Source organism: Vipera ursinii, assembly GCF_947247035.1.
Source record: "Vipera ursinii genome assembly, chromosome: 4".
NCBI lineage: Eukaryota > Metazoa > Chordata > Lepidosauria > Squamata > Viperidae > Vipera > Vipera ursinii.
In genome coordinates this window covers 98,040,397-98,066,220 of record NC_139514.1, presented here as the reverse complement: position 1 = coordinate 98,066,220, position 25,824 = coordinate 98,040,397, and the positions used below count along the sequence as shown (strand labels likewise).

Genomic DNA, 25,824 nt, shown 5'->3' with positions numbered 1-25,824 from the left:
ACAGGAAGTTGGCTTACTCTCTAAAGCACCTGAGAACAGTACAAGAAGCAATGGATGGAAACTTGTTAACAGTTTGCCTTCTGGAGTTCTGGGATGCTCCATAGTTGGAGGTTTTCAAGAAAAGATTGGACATTCATTTGTCCAGGATGATATAAGAGCCATATTCATTTGTCCAGGATGATATAAAAGCCATGGTGGCACATTGATTAGAATGCAGTATTTCAGGCTAATTCTGCTGACTGCCAGCAGTTCAGCAGTTCGAGTCTCTCCCGCTCAAGGTTGACTCAGCCTTCCATCTTTCTGAGGTTGGTGAAATGAGGACCCAGATTGTTGGGGGCAATATGCTGACGCTGTAAACCACTTAGAGAGAGATGTAAAGCACTGTGAAGTCTAAGCGCTATAAGGACTCCAGCCTTGGGAAGGGGCTGGACTAGAAGACCTCCAAGGTCACTTCCAGTCCTATGGTTCTATGATTCCTAAGCTCATTTTACTCAAAAGGTCAAACTCTTTGGTACTTTGGACTTTCTGATTTCCATTCTCATCTTCCTCCCCACAAAGTGGGTGACTGTGGGCCAATCTGTCTCTCAGCCTTCGGAAGAAGGCGAGGGCAAACTACTTCTGAATTGTTACCAAATAAATTCCAAGGACCTGGACAGGCAGTTGTCAGGAGTCAATGCTGACTCAAACGCACACAAAAAAATGTAAAAATGTGTGTGTGTGCATGTACATGTGAACCGATATAAATTTAACAGATATGTGTAGAAGCTAAACTGATATATTTTTATGCTCTAGCAGTATTCTTGTTTTTGACATCTGATTTCTGCAAATAAGGATTAAAATGTTTTTAATTGCTGCCAAATTATTTGATTATATTGGTAATATGAGGTTAATGCATTTTAGATTTTTACCTAATTGTTTTGATTACAAATAAGGAGAAAAGCCTCTTTTAATCAATACTATAATTTGTGCATGCTGTGATTTTTGTTCTTTATTATTTCGTTTTATATAGTGCTATTGAAACAAGGAATATTTTCTGAAATGTGTAAAGCCAAATAAACATTTTTTTTCTTGACAAAGGTAGTCCTCCACTTACAACAGTTTGTTTAGTGACCGTTCAAAGTTTCAATGACACTGAAAAATGTGACTTATGACTGTTTTTCATAGTTAGTTTGCGCCATCCCCATGATCATGTGATCAAAATTCAGATGCTTGGCAACTGGTTCATGTTTATGACCATTGCTGTGTCCCAGGATCACGTGATCCCCTTTTGCGACCTTCTGACAAGCAAAGTCAATAGGGAAACCAGATTTGCTTAACAACAATCACCTGCAGTGATTCATTTAACAACGGTGGCAAGAAAAGTCCTAAAATGAGACAAAACAGACTTAACAAATGTCTCATTTAACAATAGAACTTTTGGGCTCACTTGTGGTCATAAGCCGAGGACTACCTATATTTGGGATTCTTCTCTTTCTCTAGGTTTAAATTGGCTAACAAACAATGCAGATAAACCCAATATTGTTAGTAATATATTAAAAGCAATCAAAACATAGTATTTCAATTATATTATCTGTCTACTTTCATTTCTAAAGTGGCATAATCTGGACACTTTCTTTAAAATCAAAGTTAAAACTGATCATGGTTTTGGTTCCAGTTCAGTATCTAGGGGGAAAGAAAACATAGAATATTCCAATGATAAGAAATTTTCTGGCTTTACTAAATTTGCAAGAACCAAAGCATGCATTATGCAACAATGCATTATTAAAAATTTTTTTATCAGTAACAATATTTCATACCACATCAATCTCCCTGTTATTTTTCAGGGTTTCACCTCTAGCAGAAGTTTCTGCTAGTCATCAGTGGGCACATTACTCACAAACTTAAAACACTTTTGCAAAGTTACTCTCATGTAATAAGATCAAAGCATAGGCTTTAGAGAGTAGTAGTTCCTCCTCCTGCTTTGTCTCTGTATTAGACAAAATTCAAACACTATGTAGAATAAATTACTTTGTTTTTTCTTTCATATTAGCAGATGTCAGGATTTGGAGAATCTCATCGAAGTGAATCGTATATCAAACCAGAAAGGCACATTGTAAGTTCTACATTGTACAGCTGAATTAGGCAACTGCATTGTATTAATGAATCTAGTTCTGAAAAGTTAACTCGTTCTTTTAAAATGTTATGAATCAAATATTGGTGATAGTTATCTTATTAGGCATTCCTTCGTAAACCTAGCAATGCTATAGTTTGTTACTGAATTGTTAATACATACAGTACAAATGAAACTTTGCTTTAAAGGACTGATTGGGAGTAAAAGTCAAAGAGATACCGGTATTCACAAATATCTTTTTAATATGAAAATGTATCATTGAGGTGTTTTGCATCATTTATGTGATTTCACTATGTGAAGGACTATAAATAGTCAAAAAAACAAAGTTGCGCCATTTGCATCTATGATCAAATGTGCGCTTGGAGAAACAGTGGGGGAGGGTTTTGGCAACACACAGCTTTCCCAGAGAGAGGTCCAGATGAAGAGACTGTGGAGTCCTGAGCTGGATGCAGGAATTGGAAAGAAATCCAGGGTAGCCACAACCTAGATCTCTTAGGAACTAGTACAGGGGTTCCCAACCTCCGGTCCGTGGACCAGAACCAGGCTGCAGCATTCCAGAAACGGGGCTGTGCAAACAAGAGAAGCCCCATCTGCAGGATGCAGGCAGCATATGAAACCACGCCCCCTCCAGTCCGCAGAAAACCTCTCTCCACGGAACAGTCCCTGGTGCCCAAGAGGTTGGGGGTCGCTGATCTAGTAGATCAGAAAGTTACAGCTTTAGTTTGACAACACTTAAGTATAAGCAAATAAATGATTAAACTCTGTTGGACTTGGCCAGGAGTCTTCAAACCTGGCCTTTTATGACTTGTGGACTTCAACTCAGCCAGTGTGCATGCTGGCTGAAGAATTCTGGGAATTGAAGTCCACAAATCATAAAAGGGCCAAGTTTGAAGACCCCTGGACTTGGCTTATGTGACAGCATCACACAAAGATCATAAATTATTTTATTTGCATAATTACTTCATTATGCAAGTGATACAAATCATTATAGAAGATCTATTGCATTCAAAGTTAATTATACTGAGATGCTATAAATCAAGGTTTCACTGAATATACAGTTTCTCCTTGCAAACATTGTCACTATAATGCACATTTACAATAAAAATAAATTGTTAAATTTATATTCCATCTTTTCACCAAAAACAATGTTCAAGTTAAGCAATAATAAAATGCTACTATAAAGAATTCAGTATTAAATAGTAAAACAAATACATTAAAATAAATTAAAATCTTCTGCTCAATAATTATTGAAATCTCTGCAGTCCCTTGTGCTTACCTTATTTTATTCCCAAATCAGCTCTGACCTGGACAGTTTCATTGAAGTCAAAGATAAAAACAATCAAAGGTAAGTCTGTACTTCCAGTTTGTAACTTTTAGTTTGCTGTGGTTAGACACAAATGTGGTATAACTTGAGCAGGAAAATACAAAATGTGAAACCAAACAGAAAAATCACAACTACAAGTAGTCCTTGACTTACAACCATTTGTTTAGCAACAGTTCAAAGTTAAGACAATACTGAACAAGTTACTTATAACCCACCCTCAAAGTTATGACTACTGCACAACCCCAGTGGTCACATGATCATGATTAGCATAGTTTGCAACCAACTCCCATTTACAAGGGCAATTCGGAAATAAACCTCCGTTTGGTTATCGATGACAGACACTCGCAGATACAGAACTTTTATTGTACACATTAGAAAACAACAACATTACATTACTTTTTGACATAATGGCCATTCAGATTGAGGCCCTTGTCATAATGTCTTACAAGGTTTGAAATTCCTTAGTAGCGCCAAATCTGGGCTATGGGAGGGGTGATCAAAAACATCCCAATGGAACTGCTTCAAACGTTCTTGGGTGCATCTAGCGGTGTGCGGGCGAGCATTATCGTGAACCACCACCACACCGGAAATCAACATGCCCCGATGCTTGTTATGGATGGCTCGTCTGAGTTTTCATAATGTTTCACAGTAGACTTCTGAATTGATGGTCAAACCATGCTCCATGAACTTCACTAGCAGTACTCCTTTGGCATCTTCACATTTGGCGGGATTTTCTATGGCACCATTTCAGGTGTGGTGTTGGTTCACGATAATGCTCACCCGCACATCGCTAGATGCACCTAAAAACTTTTGAAGCAGTTCCGTTGGGATGTTTTTGATCGAAACCCCCCCCAATAGCTCAGATTTGGTGACTACTTAGGAATTTCAAGCTTTGTAAGACGTTATGACAAGTCCCTCATTTTGAATGGCGATTATGTCGAAAAGTAATGTAATGTTGTAGTTTTCTTTTTTATATATATATTCAATTTTATTTTCCCATTTCTTTCACAAACAAGTCAACAAATATATCGCTATACATAAATACATACACGTAAGTTTGGGTGCTGCTCGTCCATTTCCCCTTTCACTGTATCCACCCTCCTTCTCTCTTTTCCCTCTTCTCTACTTTCTTTTTCCCTTTCTCCTTTCTTTCCTACTTCCCTCTTCTTCCTCTCCTCTCCTCTTTCCCTCACCACTCCCCTCCCGTTTCTCCCCACTTCTCCTCATCTTTCCCTCCAACCTTCCTACTTCCTTCCCCCTCCTCTACTCTCTTCCCTCTCTCCTCTCCTTTTTTCCCTCCTATTCCTCTTCCGATACAATTCAGGGGTGATGTCCGAGCAGCTCCTCTCCTTGGATTTTCAATCTATATTAGGTATAATAATATCCTTATCTCCTCATTTTTCTTCCAACTAAATTAGTGTTAGCTGTCTTTTAAGCATATTCTCTTTTTCACCCACTCATAAAATTTTCCCAAAATTTCATAATACTCTGACTCTGTCTGATCTTTAATTATCATTGTTAATCTATTCATTTCCACACATTCCATTATTTTCCTGATCACCTCTTCTTCTGGAGGAGCTTTCAGTGCCTTTCCGTTTTGTGCAAACACAATCCTAGCTGCAGTGGTTATATGAATAATCAAATATGTGTTCTCTTTGCTATATTTCTCTGGAAAAATACCCAACAGGAATATTTCTGGTCTTAATTCTATACGTTGTTGTATCATCTTTTCTATCCATGATTTGATTATGTTCCAATAGGTTTTAGCTTCTGCACACGTCCACCACATATGATAGAAAGAGCCTGGTATTTGATGGCATTTCCAACATTTCATAGATCTGTCCTTAAACATTTTAGCTAGTTTTTCTGGAGACATATGCCATCTGTAGAACATCTTGTACACATTTTCTTTATACGCTGTTGCCATTGTCAGTTTATAGTTTCTTTCCCACAATTGCTGCCATCTATCTAATTCAATCGTATATCCATTTTATCATTGACTCCTTAACTTGCTCCTCCTCTAATTCCCTATATAATAAGTAGCTATACATTTTTTAAATCCATTTTTCTTCAGTTCCCGTATTTCATCTAACTCTGTTCTCCCAAATTAAAACCATCTATTTTAGCATCTTTTTCCTATCTAGATTGTATTTGCGTTCTCATGTACCAATCCATCTTTATTCATTTGTTTTTCCATATATTGCTAGAAGTCTTTTTCATTCAATACAGTTTAATTTAATGTCCAAATTGTTCTTTTTTTTGTCCTTTCCATATAATGGTGACTGGGTTGTGGTCCGCCCATATGCTTGTTTCTATGTTTATATTTTGTGTACTTGTAAAAAAATTTTTTAATTCCATTTATATCCCGCCCTTCTCCGAAGACTCAGGGCGGCTTACAAGCTTAGCAGTAGCCTTCATTCTATGTATATGCCTGCTTATTAGGGCTTTCACACACCCCCCAAGCGGCATTATTACAAAGTCAGCTTAATTGCCCCCAACAATCTGGGTCCTCATTTTACCTACCTGGGAAGGATGGAAGGTTGAGTCAACCTTGAGCCTGGTGGGACTCGAACCTACACTAATTGCAGGCAGCTGGTGTTACTTAAGGAGGCATTAGCCCACTGCTCCACCAAGGCTCTAAATAAGTCTATTGATGTTCATATCATATCTATTCTCGACCAGGAAAGGTGTCTGTTAGAATAGAATGTATACTGCTTCTTTTCCGGATATTTTTCTCTCCAAACATCTAGTATATTTAATTCATCCACCATATTATGAAAAGATTTTGGAAGTGTTCTCCTTAGGGTCTTATTTTTTTTTTGTCGTATTATAATCCAGCCTGGCCTTTACAATAGCATTGAAATCTCCAATCATACATATGCTTTCGAATTCCAATTCTATTATTTTCTGGTGTAATTTTGAATAGAAATTTTCTTGGTTTTCATTTGGGGCATAGATTACTACCAATAAAGTTTTTTTACAATTCATAATTACTTCCACCATTAAAATTCGCCCTTCTTCATCTGAATTTCAGTGACAAGTAAAGGTGAGTACAAAGGGAAAAGGAAAGAAAAAGAGAAGGAAAAAGCCAAATATCCTTATATCTAAAAAAAAGAAAGAAAGAAATTAATCCATACAGGTTATGCTCTTTGTTTTTTTCAGAGTCTCTGTGCCTTAGTCCAAAAGAAAAAAAAAATCAAAGTAAAAAACAATCCACCATTCCGCAAACTAAAAAAAAAAAAAAGACTCGGTAAACTTCTTATCAGTGAGTTCAACAGCTGTCACTGAAGGTCACTTACTCTCCCTTTTTTCCTTAAGCTTCAAAGGTATTCTCAGCCAAGATACTTGATTCATTGCCTTCTTTTGCCTTCCATTGTTATCCGCCACTGCAGTTCCAGGAGAGGAGCAGTTTAAAAATCCGTTCCCCTCCCCCACTTCTCCACGGCTTCAAATTCTTCTTATTCCCCGCCCCCCAGTTTCCAGCATTTAAGGATTCTCAATCTTCTCACCCAGGCAATCCTCCAAACTTACTTTCAAGATCTTCCAAGTGGCCACCCTAGCTTGTGATGGCTCGCAATGGCCGTCTGACAACCGCTGGTCCGGGAAGCTTCTGTCGGCTCTCCAGGAGGTTGTGATCCCTCCTGTGCTGCCAAAACTGTGCCTCCCTTCTTCACCGTCCCTACAGGACAGCTCTGATCTGTCTGAAACTCAGACAGATCCCCCAAACAGCTGAAAAGCAACAATCCTTCGGGAGCTTCCAAAGGATGTCGTCCCGTCACGGCACTGGCGCTCAACAAAACAAAACAAAACTCTTCTTTCAAAATGTTATGAATCAAATATTGGTGATAGTTATCTTATTAGGCATTCCTTCGTAAACCTAGAAATGCTATAGTTTGTTACTGAATTGTTAATACATACAGTACAAATGAAACTTTGCTTTAAAGGACTGATTGGGAGTAAAAGTCAAAGAGATATTCACAAATATCTTTTAAATATGAAAATGTGTCATTGAGGTGTTTTGCATCATTTATGTGATTTCACTATGTGAAGGACTATAAATAGTCAAAAAACAACGTCGCGCCATTTGCATCTATGATCAAGCAAAGTCAATAGGGAAACCAGATTTGCTTAACAACAATCACCTGCAGTGATTCATTTAACAACTATGGCAAGAAAAGTCATAAAATGAGGCAAAACACACTTAACAAATGTCTCATTTAACAATGGAAATTTTGGGCTCACTTGTGGTCATAAGCCGAGGACTACCTATATTTGGGATTCTTCTCTTTCTCTAGGTTTAAATTGGCTAACAAACAATGCAGATAAACCCAATATTGTTAGTAATATATTAAAAGCAATGAAAACACAATATTTCAATTATATTATCTGTCTACTTTCAGTGGCATAATCTAGACACTTTCTTTAAAATCAAAGTTAAAACTGATCATGGTTAAGTTTCTGTTTTGGTTCCAGTTCAGTATCTAGGGGGAAAAAACATAGAAGATTCCAACGATAAGAAATTTTCTGGCTTCACTAAATTTGCAAGTACCAAAGCATGCATTATGCAACAATGCATTATTAAACCTTTTTTATCAGCAACAATATTTCATACCACATCAATCTCCCTGTTATTTTTCAGGGTTTCACCTCTAGCAGAAGTTTCTACTAGTCATCAGTGGGCACATTACTCACAAACTTAAAACACTTTCTTACTCTTGCAAAGTTACTCTCATGTAATAAGATCAAAGCATAGGCTTTAGAGAGTAGTAGTTCCTCCTCCTGCTTTGTCTCTGTATTAGACAAAATTCAAACACTATGTAGAATAAATTACTTTGGTTTTTCTTTCATATTAGCGGATGTCAGGATTTGGAGAATCTCATCGAAGTGAATCGTATATCAAACCAGAAAGGCACATTGTAAGTTCTACATTGTACAGCAGAATTAGGCAACTGCATTGTATTAATGAATCTAGTTCTGAAAAGTTAACTCGTTCTTTTAAAATGTTATGAATCAAATATTGGTGACAGTTATCTTATTAGACATTCCTTCGTAAACCTAGAAATGCTATAGTTTGTTACTGAATTGTTAATACATACAGTACAAATGAAACTTTGCTTTAAAGGACTGATTGGGAGTAAAAGTCAAAGAGATATTCACAAATATCTTTTTAATATGAAAATGTATCATTGAGGTGTTTTGCATCATTTATGTGATTTCACTATGTGAAGGACTATAAATAGTCAAAAAACAACATTGCGCCATTTGCATCTATGATCAAATGTGCGCTTGGAGAAACAGTGGGGGCGGGTTTGGGCAACACACAGCTTTCCCAGAGAGAGGTCCAGATGAAGAGACTCCAGGGTAGCCACAACCTAGATCTCTTAGGAACTAGTACAGGGGTTCCCAACCTCCAGTCCCTGGACCAGAACCAAGCTGCAGCATTCCAGAAACGGGGCTATGCAAACAAGAGAAGCCCCATCTGCAGGATGCAGGCAGCATATGAAACCAGGCCCCCTCCAGTCTGCAGAAAACCTCTCTCCACGGAACAGTCCCTGGTGCCCAAGAGGTTGGGGGTCACTGATCTAGTAGATCAGAAAGTTACAGCTTTAGTTTGACAACACTTAGGTATAAGCAGATAAATGATTAAAGTCTGTTGGACTTGGCCAGGGGTCTTCAAACTTGGCCTTTTATGACTTGTGGACTTCAACTCAGCCAGTGTGCATGCTGGCTGAAGAATTCTGGGAACTGAAGTCCACAAATCATAAAGGGGCCAAGTTTGAAGACTCTTGGGCTTGGCTTATGTGACAGCATCACACAAAGATCATAAATTATTTTATTTGCATAATTACTTCATTATGCAAGTGATACAAATCATTATAGAAGATCTATTGCATTCAAAGTTAATTATACTGAGATGCTATAAATCAAGGTTTCACTGAATATACAGTTTCTCCTTGCAAACATTGTAACTATAATGCACATTTACAATAAATTGTTAAATTTATATTCCATCTTTTTGCCAAAAACAATGTTCAAGTTAAGCAATAATAAAATGCTACTATAAAGAATTCAATATTAAATAGTAAAACAAATACATTAAAATAAATTAAAATCTTCTGCTCAATAATTATTGAAATCTCTGCAGTCCCTTGTGCTTACTTTATTGTATTCCCAAACTAGCTCTGACCTGGACAGTTTCATTGAAGTCAAAGATAAAAACAATCAAAGGTAAGTCTGTACTTCCAGTTTGTAACTTTTAGTTTGCTGTGGTTAGACACAAATGTGGTATAACTTGAGCAGGAAAATACAAAATGTGAAACCAAACAGAAAAATCACAACTACAAGTAGTCCTTGACTTACAACCATTTGTTTAGCAACAGTTCAAAGTTAAGACAATACTGAAAAAGTTACTTATAACCCACCCTCAAAGTTATGACTACTGCACAACCCCAGTGGCCACATGATCATGATTAGCATAGTTTGCAACCAACTCCCATTTACAAGGGCAATTTGGAAATAAACCTCCGTTTGGTTATCAATGACAGACACTCATAGATAAAGAACTTTTATTGTACACATTAGAAAACAACAACATTACATTACTTTTCAACATAATGGCCATTCAGATTGAGGCACTTGTCATAATGTCTTACAAGGTTAACTTTTGAAGCAGTTCCGTTGGGATGTTTTTGATCAAACCCCCCTCCAATAGCCCAGATTTGGTGACTACTAAGGAATTTCAAGCTTTGTAAAACGTTATAAGTCCCTCATTTTGAATGGCGATTACGTCGAAAAGTAATGTAATGTTGTAGTTTTCTAATGTGTATAATAAAAGTTCTATACCTGTGAGTGTTTGTCATTTTTAACCAAACGGAGGTTTATTTCCGAATTGCCCTTGTACAACGTTTCCACTTCCTGTGGTCAGATGATCACAATGTGTGACTTCCCTGTTTCCCACAAGCAAAAGCCAGATTTGCTTAATAACTGCACATTTCCCTTAAGGACCGTGTGATTTGTTTTACAGTCATAGTAAAAATAATAATAAAATTGGGTCTGGTTACGTGATGATTCACTTACTGACCGCATCACTTAACAGGCAAAATTCCAGGCCCAATTGTGGTTGTAAGTCAAGGATTACCTGTACACGAAAACCCTCCTACTGTTTTGCTCAGTTTCCAGAGTCTGTACCTGAGCACTTTTTAGTCACATAATTCCTCCATTATGAAACTTTTATACATAAAGCTTCATCTATGAATTGAGATAATATATCACTTTTGCAGGCAGTTCAATACCAGAGGCGTTTTGTAATCCAACAATACAATTTGTACATTATGTCAGGAGCAATTATTAGTTCTAAAAGTATTTTCTTATTCCTGCAAAGTTGCACTATTGATTGAATATCTTAGTAGGCATTGGTGTTGGACCTTCCTGTTCATTATAAGTCACCTAAAGTGCAACATGTGTTAAGAATATTTTTTTCTTGTTTTGGTTTCATTTTTGTAGGCCTCCAAGAGATGAGTAAGGACACCAAAGGAATTCATTCATTAATTAATATGACAAAAGAAATCAGGCATTTGGATTATATCCTTAATCTAGTTTTGCAAATAGGGTAAAGAGGGTAATTAACTTATTTCTAGTCCTATTATTATCTGTATAATTCCTTCACTAAGCTACAATTTCCAGAAATAGGCAACAATATTCTTAAGTCAAATTATGTACTTGAATTTCATGGACAGATCTGTGAAATTTTCTAAGCAATAATATAACACTGGTTTGCTACTGCCTTCCTTCTTTAAAAATAATAATAATAATTCTCAGCTTTGCTTATAGGAAACTATTGTCTTTCTTTTATCACATTTTTCTTGGATCCAGGGCATTTCCAAGGAAGAAATTTCTTATACTTATAATCAGACCTCCACATATATTTTAATAGGATTTTAAACAAATAGCAGGAAATATTCTTGTAACGTTTTCAAAGTCTTTTTTCCAGTCAATCTTATCTTTTGTCCATTTAAAAACTTTCCATAATCAGCATTCTAATATACTTTCATTGCAAATAAAATAGGTTTTTAAGTTTTAAACTTACTTAAATCTTTTGCTGCAGGTTGGAGGACAATCACCCAGTGTAATAAACCTGACCTTCTGGAAGTTCTTAATGTTCCAGAGCTCTTAACAAGCCATTTCCTATATAAGTGATTAAGAGGGGAGGTGGGGTGGACTCAGCATCCTTATGAAAGTCTCCAGCCATAGCTTGGGCAAAGCTGTCTCTCCTGACTCCAAGAGCTATAAAACACACTGGACACTGCTATTTTACCTTTCCATGAGGGGAACATACGTAAGGAGCCCTCTGGGCAATCCCAAAGGCATCTCCAAAGAGAGATTTAGGGTGCTGGTTGTTTCTCTGACTCCATTTTCTACTGCAATTGTTGGTTCCTCTAAAAAGCAAAAACGGTCTAAGCCCATCATTCTCCCCACTTCTAGACATGGTTGTTTAGAGCGGGCAGATTAAAAACATCCCAGAAGAAGGCAGAAGCAAACCACTTGTGTGTACTGTTGTTAAAAAACTATATAGGTGACCAAGAGCTGAGCTGACTTGAAGAAAAAATGCATTCTGACAAAAGCAGGAAGTGTTAAATATTGTATCTATACATGACACTAGAAGTTGCAATCTTATTTTATGAAGGCTAAAATACAAATACCGGTAGCTCATTTTCAACTATCTGAATTAGCCTGCATTTACCCTTTAGAACATTTACCATCCACATAATTAGTGAAATCATGGTTCAGGATAAGTGTGACTCTCTGAGGATGCCAACACTTTAGGGCATGGGTGTCAAATTCGATCATGTCATATGATGTATTGTGACGTACTGCGATGTGTTTTGCCTTTGAGGAGCCGGGCTGGTTGTGGCCTGCACGTGACACATCTGGCCTATGGGCCATCAGTTTGACACCCCTGCTTTAGGTCATCATTGGTGGTTGTGTGCACTAGTTCTTCCAATAACTATGAGAAATCTATACCTTTTTCTTACAAAGGGCTATTATTGACAGAGAATTGTGTACCTATTGTCGGAAGCCATTGCGCACAGATACTAAAATGATTCTCGAAGCGCTACAGATTTGCTGTCATGCGACTTGCTTCAAGGTAAGAATGCCACTTCATTGATTGTCCTAAAATGGGCAAATGTGCATACAAATGTATACAGATGTGCATAGACACCTATTTTGGTATAGTGGTTAAGATGCTGGCCTAGAAATGTAGTTAATGCTAGTCATGAAAATGTGGTCTCCCATTTAATCCAAGCTTTCTTGTATTGCTGTGTGACATTATTCAAGACTGCAAGAGCCATGAATTGTTATAAAGTTCTAGAACATGGTGATAAATTCCTAATTGTATTGTGTTTCAGATGTGGAAGAGATGAGTTTTTTGAATGATTGCTGGAAGCAAGTAAGCCAGCCTCTTAAAAGTTAAGGCACCAGGCTAGAAATCAGAAAATTTAATTCTAGTCTCAATTTAGGCAGGAGCACCAACTGGATGACTTTGGACCAAATACTCTCTTGGCCCAACCTACCTTATAAGGTTGTTATTGAGGAAAATAGGAACAGGAAGGAGTATTATGTAGATTTGCTATCTGAGGTACTTACAAAGTAGTAAAATGGGATAAAAATCCCATAATTATAGTTGGGATTGTGTCCTATTAACTAGCAGTTTCACCTTAACCAATAGTAAGCTTGTATTAACAGTAACTATATATTGTGCATGGCCTGCTGCAAAATAATGTGGAATCCAAGGCAACATACTTTGGCTGCTGGGCACTAATGCAGAAAATTCCACCTCTGAAGAACCATTCTGAACTTGGAATGTACAAATGGAATTTACAATCTACAAGTGATTCAACTTTTAAAAGCTGTTTTTAAAGCTCACAGAATGAGCTATTCCAAGGTTAGAATACTCTGTGATGAAACATTTTGCACATTTCTGTTAGAAAGGGACAGTCTTTGATCTCCTATCTATGTGTAAGTTTTCTGAAAGCATCTAATTAGCCAGCGTGGCATCCACAGTGCTGGAAAGTTGCTGTTCAAGCTACAGGTACAGATTTATGACAGCCATTGGGACTGGACTTTTCATTGCTAAGCTGTAAGTGCTGCTACAATCCCTGATCATTAGGCAAGACAACTTCCTGCTGGCTTCTCACAGCCAAGACAATGGAGAAGCCAGCAGAAAGTTGCCAGTCCCAGTTGGTTTGCAAGCAGGCTGGTAGATGAAAGGCTGCTGCTGGGTGGAGAAGGGCACAAAAGGGATGTATGGGTGGCATGGCAAGGGTTCTCTTGACACACGATGCAAAGGATGTATGACTCGGGGGTGCAGGAGGATGTGAGGGAAGCACATGGGGGTTGGGGATGAGTGCTAGTGGCTGGCAAGTACAGAGGGGTTGGGAACGATTGTGTGGGTATGGGAGATTTATCCCAATAATTTATTACCTTTCCTTCCCATTGACTTTTTGTCAAATGGCAATTGTCACTGCAATTGGTCAGAAGTGCAAGCCGGTTGCCAACTGTCACAATTACATGACTGCAGGTCTCTAAGAGGACTTTTTAACCATCATTTGTTCAATGCCATTGCAACTTTGAATGGTTAATGAACAAATGATTGTAAGCCGAGGGCTAGATTTAACGCGGTGGCTCAGTGGGTTAGGACGCTGAGCTTGTCGATCAGAAGGTCGGCAGTTTGGCGGGTCGAATCCCGAGTGCCGCGTAGCAGAGTGAGCGCCTGTTACTCATCCCAGCTTCTGCCCACCTAGTAGTTCGAAAGCACGTAAAAATGCAAGTAGAAAAATAGGGACCACTATGGTGGGAAGGTAACAGCGTTCCGTGCGCCTTTGGCGTCTAGTCATGCCGGCCACATGACCACGGAGACGTCCTCGGACAAACGCTGGCTCTTCAGCTATGAAACGGAGATGAGCACCGGCCCCTAGAGTCGGAAACGACTAGCACGCATGTGTGGGGGAACCTTTACCTTTACCTTTTTATTCTCTCTCCTTGTTGTTTTTCTTTCTTTCTACTGAAAATCAACCAGCATTTTCTGTCCCCAAAACACACAGTATTCTGTGGTAAGCAAGCTCTGTCTACATTAGGATGGAGTTCTTTTGGAGTTCTTTTGTACATCTATTAACCATAGGATTTTTCTAAAGGGATTAATATTTTGGATGTGAACAGTATCACTTTGATTCTATTAGAAACCAGGTGAAGATAAGTTTGATGTTACCTCTGAAGGATTGATTTAGAAATTAATGCTTTCCACACAAATCTATTTTGTTTTCCCCTTTCGTTCTCTGACATGACTATAAAAAAGGGATTAGAATTTTCTTCAGTTTTTAATTGATTGCATTATTGTTTATCCAGGTAAACCAATTAAAAGTGGGAATGTTTGGGAAAATTCTATTTAAAATATGTTTTTTGTGATTGGACATATTAGTTCCAACTCACTATAAACTTGCTAAATCAAGATTTGGGGAGCTCCTCTGAAGGAGAAAAGATAGATTTAAACCGAATGCAATTAGACAACTCTGAAATCTTGCTTCTGATCATGGAACCACATAGAAATTCAGTAACAACGTTTGTGCTTTTTTGAAGATCTTTCTGGTGTATCCAGTTAAAATAATCAAGGGAGTAAGAGAAATCTTTACTTGAGATCTTGGACCACCACTGCTAGCTGCATTCAAACTAAACTGGATGAAAGTTAAGCTCCAGTATAAAACTTCTCCTTAATTTATCATTTATCTTTAGAATGCTGGAAAATTGTAAAATTACATAGCCAAAATGTGGGAAGAATTAAGTTCAGTAGATGCTAGCCCAATAATAAAGCATATTCATACAGTAAATGAGTATTGATGCTGAATGTCTCTGAAATATTTTAATTCATACTAAAATTATAGTGAAATAAAATTGTAATGCAAGCTACAATCATATTATGTTGTTGTATGTTGTTCTTTGGCTGGCTTTTACTTCTAAATATTTTTAATTCCATGTCTTTAAGTGTGAAATCTGCAAAACAACTTTAGAAAACCTTGAGGCAGGAGACAGTATCTGGATTTACAAGAACAGAGTACACTGTTCACCATGTTATTCTAAAGTTAAAGGTAAGTTATATTCAACATAACTTCCAATATGTAAGTCTTTGGGAAATATTTATTCATCCTGAATTTTTGTAGAAATATATTCAATTTGCAGCTTCTTTAAACATACATGTGTACTGGAATGTTCTGGATTAAACGGCTGATTATGTGCCATCAATTCATTGTCAGCATTTATTTCTCTCCTTTCTGACTGAAATAAAATTAAAAATGCAAAAACACAATATGAACAAAGTAAGATTTTAGTTTAGGGTTCATATACATTTAATTTAAAAGTATATATTACAAATCCAGATGAAAAGAAACTGCTTTTTCTCTCTCTTTGCATGCATGTATAAATAAAAAATGGTTGGACTGTATCTCCACATTTGTCAGAGCATCAGAATATAATAAGAGTTATTTGAAATTATTGGAGATTCTGGGGGGTGGGGGTGGGGGATGGGAAGCAAAGAAAGAGCACAGAGATCCTATTTGGGACAGTGGAGTTTTCTACTAAGCCTGTAGTTTTCAGGACAGACAAGTGTGAAATGATGAGGGAGAAGGAAACACATACACACCATACACTTCTCCAGCCAGCCAGATTAATCCTGGTGATTAGTGGGCTGACAAATCTTGGAGTCATATGCTAATTTTAAGATTATCAGCATTTAATGAAGTACTTCTGGGATAGCAGAAATGTATCAAATATGTTTAGAATGTTTAATTTTGGTTTTATCAACCTGTATTTAAGCTCAGAAGCCATTACTTTTCACATTAGTGTTTCTAAGTGTTCTTATTTCTATCCCTTACAGCCACATGGACGTACTAATCGTTAATGAACTCCAATCAAACATATCTGAGCTCAGCTATTCCAGCAATCTTTATTTGTACCTGAAAATTGTATTTTTTTTAGAACAAGATATTTCAAAAATCCACATTAGGCATTTGAGCATAAAATAAAAGCATTTCTAAATGAAAGATAACATATGTACTTAGAATCTTCCTAGATGTTTTAATTGTTAGCAAGAGAAATGTCTACGATTGTAGCATTATATTGAACAAGGACACAAAGAGATATACTGTAAATACAGCATATGAAGATAACTATCTTTGCTTAAAATATTCTGTTTTCTGTTCATGCATTGATAATTCACATATGGGGGTTCATCAGATCGATAGAAATTTCTTCTTTAGCTGCAGCAGTTCTTAAGAGAGAAAGATTTTGCAACTTTGGTTGGGACTGTTGATTTTGAGAGGAACCAAATCACCATGAAAGCTGCCAGAAAACAAGCAAGATGAAATCAAGTGGTATCCGTGCTTTTATGATCTATTGTTTTCCTATTACAGTATTAACGACCCCTAGATGTTAAGTCTGCTTCACTTCACTTCCATTCAAACTGTAGAAGAGAATATTGGGGGCCAATCTATTCTCCAAAGCACCTGAAGGCAACACAAGAGGCAATGGATGGGAACTAATCAAGGAGAGAACCAGCTTAGAACTAAGGAGAAACAGTGGAACAAGTTGCCTCCAGAAATTGTAGGTGCTCCAATACCAGAGATGTTTAAGAACCAATTGGGCAACTGTTTGTCTGATATGTTATAGGGTTCCCTGCTTCAGCAGGGCGTTGGTCTAGAACAAGGGTAGGCAACCTCGGCTCTTTTATGACTCATGGACTTCAACTCCCAGAATTCCTGAGCCAGCTGGCTCAGGAATTCTGGGAGTTGAAGTCCATGAGTCATAAAAGAGCCGAGGTTGCCTACCCCTGGTCTAGAAGACCTCCAAGGTCTCTTCCAACATTGTTATTCTGTTATTGCTTGCAAGAAAATCCATTTTCTGTCTGCTCACTTTTACACATTTTACTCAGTTTTCTGTATAGAGGTTGTCCCTGTCTAAAATTAAGTCAGTATAGCAGTGTCATCTACAATGAAATATCAAGAGGCTAAAATTGTAGGTACGAGGATCCAAGCTCTGCCTTTTTATATATTTATCTGCTATTGGTGCATGTACAAAGGTGTAGGGCTTTGGTCTAAGCCACCTACATTTTTAGTCTCTTCAGTCACTCCATTGAGGATAGTTCTGCAAAGTATGGTCTTCTGTGCTCATTGGAAAAGGTCAAGTCAGGTTGTTAGCATCCTGATGCAATCATTTAAAGATACAGATATGGGAAACTAGGTGCATCTTTATTTGATCTGAAGCCAAACATCAACTCTTATGATTTGAAAGTACTTACCATGTGGTATCAATAATAAATATTCAAATAATTTAGAATAAGTCTGAACTATTAAATAATATAATTTAAGGCAGATATTATAGCACATATTGTTACAGAATAATAATACACAGGCTGCATATATGCTACAGAATCATATAATACACAGGCTGCATATTTTAATATAAATATGGATATATATATATATATATTGTCTTTTGAACCTATGTGAACAATAATGTAAAAAAATTACCTTGATATGGAGAAATATTTTAAAATTAAAGTGAAAAATAAAATAAAATAGTGGTTGCATTCATATGTTACGATAATCTGAATATTTTTGTAACCTGAACAAGATTTAAACTATTATGATTCCTGCCAATCTTCTCTTTCAGCCTGGACTCAAGTAATAGTTTCAAAACTTGCAGTTCTATTTTTATCAACTCAATTTGTAGTTTAAGATGAAGCTGGTAAACATTATTTCATGTTGCACTAAATCATAGATAAAATATAAGGAGTCCCTATACTACACAAAATAAAACTACCGTAATCATGGTTTCAAGACTATATCCAGTAATCTAATTGTATTACAAGTGTATAGCCAGTTAAATTTGTTTATAATAAAATTGGTGTGATGTTATGGCAGAGGAATATGAAGATATTTAGTCTCTTATTAGAAACTGACATGCTCTTCCTGAATAACTACAATTAAATACAAGAATGTAACAGTAGAAGATAGATTTTTTTTAAAGGACAGAGGCTATTGTTTATTGGAAAACAGCAGTAGAAAATTACAGAAAGTTAAAAAATTGCTCAGAACTCTAAAATGAACAATACCTTCAATCATGGTCTCCAATCCTCAGGCCCACTTGCCCATTGGGCGCGAGCATGCAACCATGCCCTCTACCCTCACCATAAACTGGTCTGCAAAGCCAAAAAGGTTGGGGAACTCTAGTATAGGATATCCTGCAGGGGGTTGAACTAGATCTCCGAAGTCCCTTCCTACCCTATTATGCTATGTTCTATGTCAGGGTCCCCAATCCTAGGTCCATGGCCCACTACTGGGCCTTGAGACGTTCAGAACTGGGCCATAGAAGTGGTGAGTATGTGCGCGTCCCCACTTGCATGAACAGTGGGCGAGTGTGTGTGGGCATGCTTACCCACTATTTGTGTGGAACCATCCCCTCTTCCCATCTCCCCCCTCCCAGTCCACAAAACCAGAAAGGTTGGGGAACTCTGGTATAGGACAGAGGTCCCCAACCCCCAGGTTGCAGCCCACTAATGGCCTTGAGCTGTTTGGAACTGGGCCACAGAAGTGATAGGCAAACACATGCGCATGTGTTCACCCATCACTCACATGGAACCATCCCCTCTTCCCCTCTCCCTCCTGTCAGTCCACAAAGCCAGAAAGGTTGGGGAACTCTGGCATAGGACAGAGGTCCCCAACCCCCAGGTTGCAGCCCACTAATGGCCTTCAGCTGTTTGGAACAGGTCCATGGAAGTGGCGGGCAACTGCATGCATGCATCCCCACTTGCGCAAGCAGTGGGCAAGTGTGTATGTGTTGCCCACCACTCGCACAAAATCATCCCCTCTGCTCCCCCCATCAGTTTGCAAAGCTGGGGCTATTGGGGAACTCTGCCTTAAAGGATAAAAAGTTAAAAATCTCTCCCAAAAGAAGGTCAGTTAGTGAAGGGAATGCCTCCAAGTTATTTTCTTGGCAACAATATATTTTTTGACTTAGCCGTTGTGGGAGTTCCTTGTATTTTTCCATCTGTAGGAGGATTTCTAGGAATTTAATTTCTACCTCAGTGTTACATACAGTCTTGCAGATCTAGTGAAATTATTTATCCAGCTGTACTGTAGACTCAGCTAAAGCACCTGGGATCCACCAGCATGTCTGAAGTAACAAACTGCAAAGAGGTGAAACTGAATGGCAAGAAAGAAAGCCAGCTGTAAAGAGTGTATCCAACAACTAAGAATTGCTAGCATTTTAGTGCTGGGAACCAAAGATTTTCTGATAATGGTTAGGTAAAATTAACTATTTAGGGAAGATTTTAAGACCCTTTGTTAAGTAAAGGCTTTATTATATAGATGAGTGATCTCATTTAATCTACCTGTTTTAATATGCATTACATTAATGCAATCATTAAGCCGTAGTCCTCTCCAAACCAGTACTTTATCTGTCAATAAATTCTTTTTTGTTTCAAAGTGTATCTTGGTCTCCAAATAAAACACATCCTAACAGGATTTTCCCCCTTTTACACTGGTGTAGTAACCAAATCTCCCCTTCCTCAGCGTTTTCATGATTAATGCCGTACATGTACATTCACACAGGATTCTTACACTATCACTCTTGGTGGGATATTTCATAGTTTTTTCAGTGCCGGTGTATCGTTTTCACATCATATTTGAAAAAGAGAGATGTAATCATGTTCTCCCTGGTCAGGAGAACCAGAAAAAACAATAGTTTCCCGGATACACACCTTGTCTCATGAGATAATCCAAGACATACTTTTCAATTGTTAGGAGATCTTTTATAACAATGCTGATTTACCATTTAACCATTAAGCTTCCATTTTCAGACAAACATCAGATCTGAAAAAGAATTACATAATAATATGATTCATGTTTTCCCTGGCCAGGAGAGTCAGGAAAACTCTCAAATTTGAAAAAGAATCACAAAATAATATTTTCACTGGCCAGGAGTGACAGAAAAACCAGTCATTTTAAAGATCCACTCTACCTCTGAGGAGGCAGTACAAGCCTAACTTGCAATTACTAGGCAGCCCATTATAGAGAATACCGACTTCCCATTTAGTGAATAACCTTCCCATTTCAGACAAACATCAAATTTGAAAAAGAACCACATAATCATGTTGTCCTCGGCAAGGGGAGCCAGGAAAACCACTTTGTTTTGGGATCTGAAGAGAGAGTCCAAGGCATAATCTGCAATTCTTAGGAGGCCCATTATAGCGAATGCTGAATTCCCATTTAGTCACTAAGCTTCCTTTTTCAGACAAACATCAGGTTTGAAAAAGAGAGACGTCATTATGTTCTCCATTGCTGGGAAGAACTGAAAAACAAATTGTTTCCTGGATCAGTACATTCTCTCAGGATACAGTCCAAGGCATAATTTTCAGTTAGGAGGCCCTTTGAAACAATGCTGAATATCCATTTATCCATTAAACTTTGTAGGCCTCACACATCTTAACAGGCACTTTCACTGAGTATTTTTTCACTCTTGTCTTGATAAAGCAAAATGCATCTGCTAGGTACAAGCAACCTCTTGATGCCATCTAAATCAAATATTGCTATTCAGTATTCTCTTACTCAACAATTAAAAAGACAGGTTTTGGCCAGAGAAGCAAAGCTTTTGTGGAACAATAGCTATTTTCTATTTATTTTAGGCATAAAGGATTAAGAAAACTTACTTTGTACTCAGGAACAAAAACTAAATTGAAATTTGTTACATCGTGTAGTCCAAGGCATAACTTGTAATTGCTAGGAGGCCCATTATATTGAATGCTGAATTGAATTGTACTTTGAATCCTATAGTAAGGATTTACAGGAAGTCCTTGACGTACAACAGTGGATTTAGTATCCTTTCAAAGTTACAACAGCATTGAAAAAAGTGATTTATTACCATTTTTCACACAACTGTTGCAGCATCATGGTCATGTGATCAATATTCAGATGCTTGGCAGCTGACTCATATTTATGCGGTTGCAGTAGCCTGGAGTCATGTGATCACCATTTGCAATCTTCTGACCACCAATGTCAATGGGGAAGCCAGACTCATTTAACAAACATATTGTTCACTTAACCACATTTACTTGACTTCTTGTTTTGATTGCAGTATTAAGTTTTCATTTTAGAATTAAACTAGTTTTGTCCCAAGACATCAATCAATACATCAAACTTCCCTGGTTTTCAAAATTGCATTCTTCTCTGACCACAAGGTAGCTCTACAGCATAAAAAATACTATGAATTGTGCAATGTTGCATCACAAAGTTAACCTTAATTTTAGAATACTGAATACATAAACATTTCTTTATCAGATAAAATTAGAGCTTTGTTTATATAGCGTTCTCATACAAGATTGTATGATGTATTTTTGTGTTCTACAATAAATATGTATAATTCTTCATTAAACTTTTATTCTTTGTTTTTGGGGAAAAACGGGAGAAAAAAAAAGCAAAGACCTTTCCACGATAGAAGGATCCAACAAGATGCTTCATCTTCTTCAAAATTATTATTAATCTTCTCAAGACTATTATTTGTTTGAATGATAGATGTGTATTAGATGCCCATATCTTTCTTCTAAAATTGTTGGTGGGAGTACATTGAACCATGCCAAATTAGGACCCTCTTAAATTTAGAGACAGTGTTTTTATTTAAATATTTGCAGATCAAGAAGTGATGTCAAGGTTTGTTGGAAATGCATCAGTTTGACTAAATATCAATATTCTGGTATACTGCTGGTGCTTCTACTGTGTGGATGTTAGATAATCTGGACACAACCTATTAAGAGTTCAGTAGGAAGAAGCAAATCTAAACTGAGCGCTTTCTCTAAACTTAATATTCCAGTTTCACAGGTCAGGCCTAATTCTAATTCATTTCCAGGGACCAAACTCTTCTTTAGATGAAAAGTTTCAAAAACTTACAGTCTTAAAATGTTAAGTGTATTTCTTTCTTTCAAGGTGATAATGAATTTGAAAGTCCAATAAGAAAGGACAAAGGCTTTTACAAATAAAGGAGTAATCTAAAAGGAGAGGTTTGACACAGGTGTTGTTGTTGTTAGTTGCGAAGTCATGTCCGACCCATCACGACCCTATGGACAACGTTCCTCCAGGCCTTCCTGTCCTCTACCATCTTCTGGCGTCCATTTAGGCTCACGCCTACTGCTTCAGTGACTCCATCCAGCCACCTCATTCTCTGTCGTCCCCTTCTTCTCTTGCCCTCAACCTTTCCCAGCATTAGGCTCTTCTCCAGTGAGTCCTTCCTTCTCATTAGGTGGCCAAAGTATTTGAGTTTTAGCTTCAGGATCTGGCCTTCTAAAGAGCAGTCAGGGTTGATCTCCTCTAGGACTGACCAGTTTGATCGCCTTGCAGTCCAAGGGACTTGCAGGAGTCTTCTCCAGCACCATAGTTCAAAGGCTTCAATTCTTTGGCGCTCAGCCTTTCTTATGGTCCAAATTTCACAGCCATACATTGCAACTGGGAAGACCATAGCCTTGACTATACGCACTTTTGTTGACAGGGTGATGTCTCTGCTTTTTAGTGTGTTGTCTAGATTTGCCATGGCTTTCCTCCCCAGGAGCAAGCGTCTTTTAATTTCTTGGCTACAGGGGAAATTGCGTGGGGTTGTCCTTTCCCTATTCAGTGGAGAAAAGTCTAGCTAGCAGGTCGAGGATTTAAGTCATGTATGAAGTCTATAAAGAACACTAGGAACTCGTTAATATTAACTTCGGATTCTCTAAACCTGCTTCGGGAGCAAGTTCGTAAAAATTATTGAAAGACTCTTGTTCTCATCCGTCCCTTCAGCTTCGGAAACGAGTCGGTCCGCCGCCTGCTTATAATCCGTTCCGGCTTTTGCAGCCGCCTCTCTCTGTTTCAGGGGTTGCTAAGCGACACACAGCATCTCAAGGGTTGCTAAGCGACACAGAGCGGCGGCTCGCGGCCTTCTGCGCCGTCTCAACGGCCAGGGTAGGAGTCGCGCGCGGGAGTAAGCCGCCTCAGGGCTTCGGCCCCGCCCTTTCGTAGCAGCTTCGCAGCGTTGACAAGCAAATGTTGAGAGGAGTCAAAGTAGAAAAGTGAATAATTCGCTTCAGGATACCTGAAAACAGGAGGGGTCCGTTGAACATAACTCTCCTGGAAGCCACGCGCCTTTGATTACAACTTGTAAAACGTAAGAGATATTTGGATTTAAAGCTTGAGTCTCTGTATATTTCTTGGTAAATTGATTTTTGTTGTTGTTGTTTATGTGTTCTGTGATACCAAAGTATGAGTCTGCATGCATGAGACTATCGCCATCCTGTTTTTGGCCCGGCCTTAACACCCATGAACTTGAGGCGCAAATCCTCTGTGTATGATTTGCATGGTTTATCTTTGGGATCCACGATATTACAGATTACCCTGGGTGCCTTTAATGGAGCACAGTCAACAGAACTTTTGTTTTGGCGCTGCTGTGGTGCAAAATCAAGAAGAGATCTCAAGAGAGTACAGGTAGTCCTTAACTTACAACAATTCACTTAGTGACTGTTCAGACCTACAACGGCATTGAAAAAAGTGACCTATGACTGTTTTCCACACTTAACGACTGTTGCAGCATCCCCATGGTAAGGTGATCAAAATTCAGACGTTTGGCGACTGACTCATATTTATGATGATCACAGTGTTCTGGGAACAAGATTTCACCTTTTGTAACCTTCTGACAAGCAAAGTCAATGGAGAAGTCGGATTCACTTCACAACCATGTTATTAACTTAAGAATTGCAGTGATTCACCTAATTTTGGCAAGAAAGGTTGTAAAATGGGGCAAAACTCACTTAACAAATGTCTCACTTAATAACAGAAATCTTGAGCTCAATTGTGGTTGTAAGTCGAGGACTACCTGCCCCCTCCCCAGTTCACAGAAATGGGGAGGGGAGCACATGCGATTCCGTTGCTATAGCTGTCACAATAAACGTAGTCCTAACTTAGATATCATTGTAAGGCTAACTTGTAGGGCTGGCAGATGTACAGCTTTAATATTCCCTTAAAAACTAGCAAGTATGTATCCGAACTGCCAGCCTAAATGTTGGAGGTGTGGTGGTGAAGATGCAACGTATTTTCATATATGGTGGACCTGTAAAAAGGTTAAAGCATTTTGGATTAAAATTCGGTGGAATATGCAAAAGATATTTAAGAAAAGGATAAAGTTTTGTCCGCAATTGTTTTTACTGGGCATTATTACTGATACTACTGTTGTGGACACTAAGTTGATGTTGAATTTAATTACGGCAGCAAGACTTTTAGTAGGGCAATATTGGAAGAAGAAAGAACTGCTGACTATAGAAGAATGGACTTTAAAAGTTTCCAACCTGGCGGAAATGGCAAAGATCTCAGCGTATTTGAAAGACCATTCGCAACAGAGATATATTGTGGAGTGTAAAAAATGGATTGATTATATCCAGAATAAATATGGGACTAAAAAGTTTCATTTAGCATTTGAATAAGTATTGATGTGATATTTATATTGCTTGTAGTTATTTTATAAGAGTTAAAGTGCGATAGATTTAATAGTTTATTGTTGTTTGCATATGGTAGACTATGATTGTTTGTACTTTTATACCTTGTATTTAGCTCTGGGAAGTCGGGGAGGGGGGAGGGGGAGGGAGGGAGGTGTTGGGGAGGGTTGGGGAGAGGGGAGGGGGTTGGGAGGGATTTTGTTTTGTTTTGTTTTGTTAAAAATATAATGTACTGTAAAACTTTTCAATAAAAAAAATATTCCCTTAAAGTATGCTGCTTGTAAGCCTATAAAAGGCTTAGGAGCATTTTTTAAAGGATTAGAACAATGAATGGCGTAGTGGGTAGAAAATTCAACAGTGATTACTTAATATGATGAAGAGATGGCAAGGAGATTAGAACTGTGGGTTAACTGAGAGTTTTTAAATGGGGTTTTATATTTGTTCAGGGATTAAATTTAATTATTTTAACTGTCTTTAACTTTTGTATTGTATTGACGTTTTTAAATACTTTGTAAACCGCCCTGAGTCCTATGGGAAAAGGGCGGTATATAAATTCAATAAACTAAACTAAACTAAACTAAACTAAACTAAACTATGTGGGATTCCAAATTGTTAAATATATTTAGCTTTGTGTACTGTAGAAATAGAGGCTGCAGGAGATTTACAGTTTTTAAAGACAACTTTGCTCCAGGCACCTTTATGTAAATAATTACGATACAAGGGGAGCCAAATAGAACCCGAATGGACTCATTTATGGGAAGCTGGCCGCTGGATTGGAAAGCAGTCTAGCTCTAGCTCATCACTTTCTGAATCCTATTCTCTGAGAAACTGTCAGAA

The 25,824-nt window shown here is 37.8% G+C and overlaps 2 protein-coding genes across 6 annotated transcripts in view; both read left to right on the top strand.

Moving 5' to 3' along the window:
• SCEL (sciellin) overlaps nt 1-18,000 on the top strand; it is a 50,137-nt gene extending 32,137 nt beyond the window's left edge. For 2 of the 5 annotated variants that reach the window (XM_083361715.1, XM_083361713.1), the window contains 7 exons: nt 2,030-2,092; nt 3,408-3,455; nt 8,288-8,350; nt 9,615-9,662; nt 12,471-12,579; nt 15,472-15,574; nt 16,360-18,000. In XM_083361715.1, the coding sequence (XP_083217841.1) occupies nt 2,030-2,092; nt 3,408-3,455; nt 8,288-8,350; nt 9,615-9,662; nt 12,471-12,579; nt 15,472-15,574; nt 16,360-16,376 (451 nt within the window). In that variant the 3' untranslated portion in view covers nt 16,377-18,000. The remainder of the gene's footprint in view (nt 1-2,029; nt 2,093-3,407; nt 3,456-8,287; nt 8,351-9,614; nt 9,663-12,470; nt 12,580-15,471; nt 15,575-16,359) is intronic. The other 3 variants (XR_014492403.1, XM_083361714.1, XM_083361716.1) reach the window with 3 other exon arrangements.
• A 5,574-nt stretch (nt 18,001-23,574) lies between these two features.
• CFAP99 (cilia and flagella associated protein 99) overlaps nt 23,575-25,824 on the top strand; it is a gene marked incomplete at its 3' end in the record, with an annotated part of 46,641 nt that continues 44,391 nt past the window's right edge. The window contains exon 1 of the mRNA XM_083362013.1: nt 23,575-23,666. The remainder of the gene's footprint in view (nt 23,667-25,824) is intronic.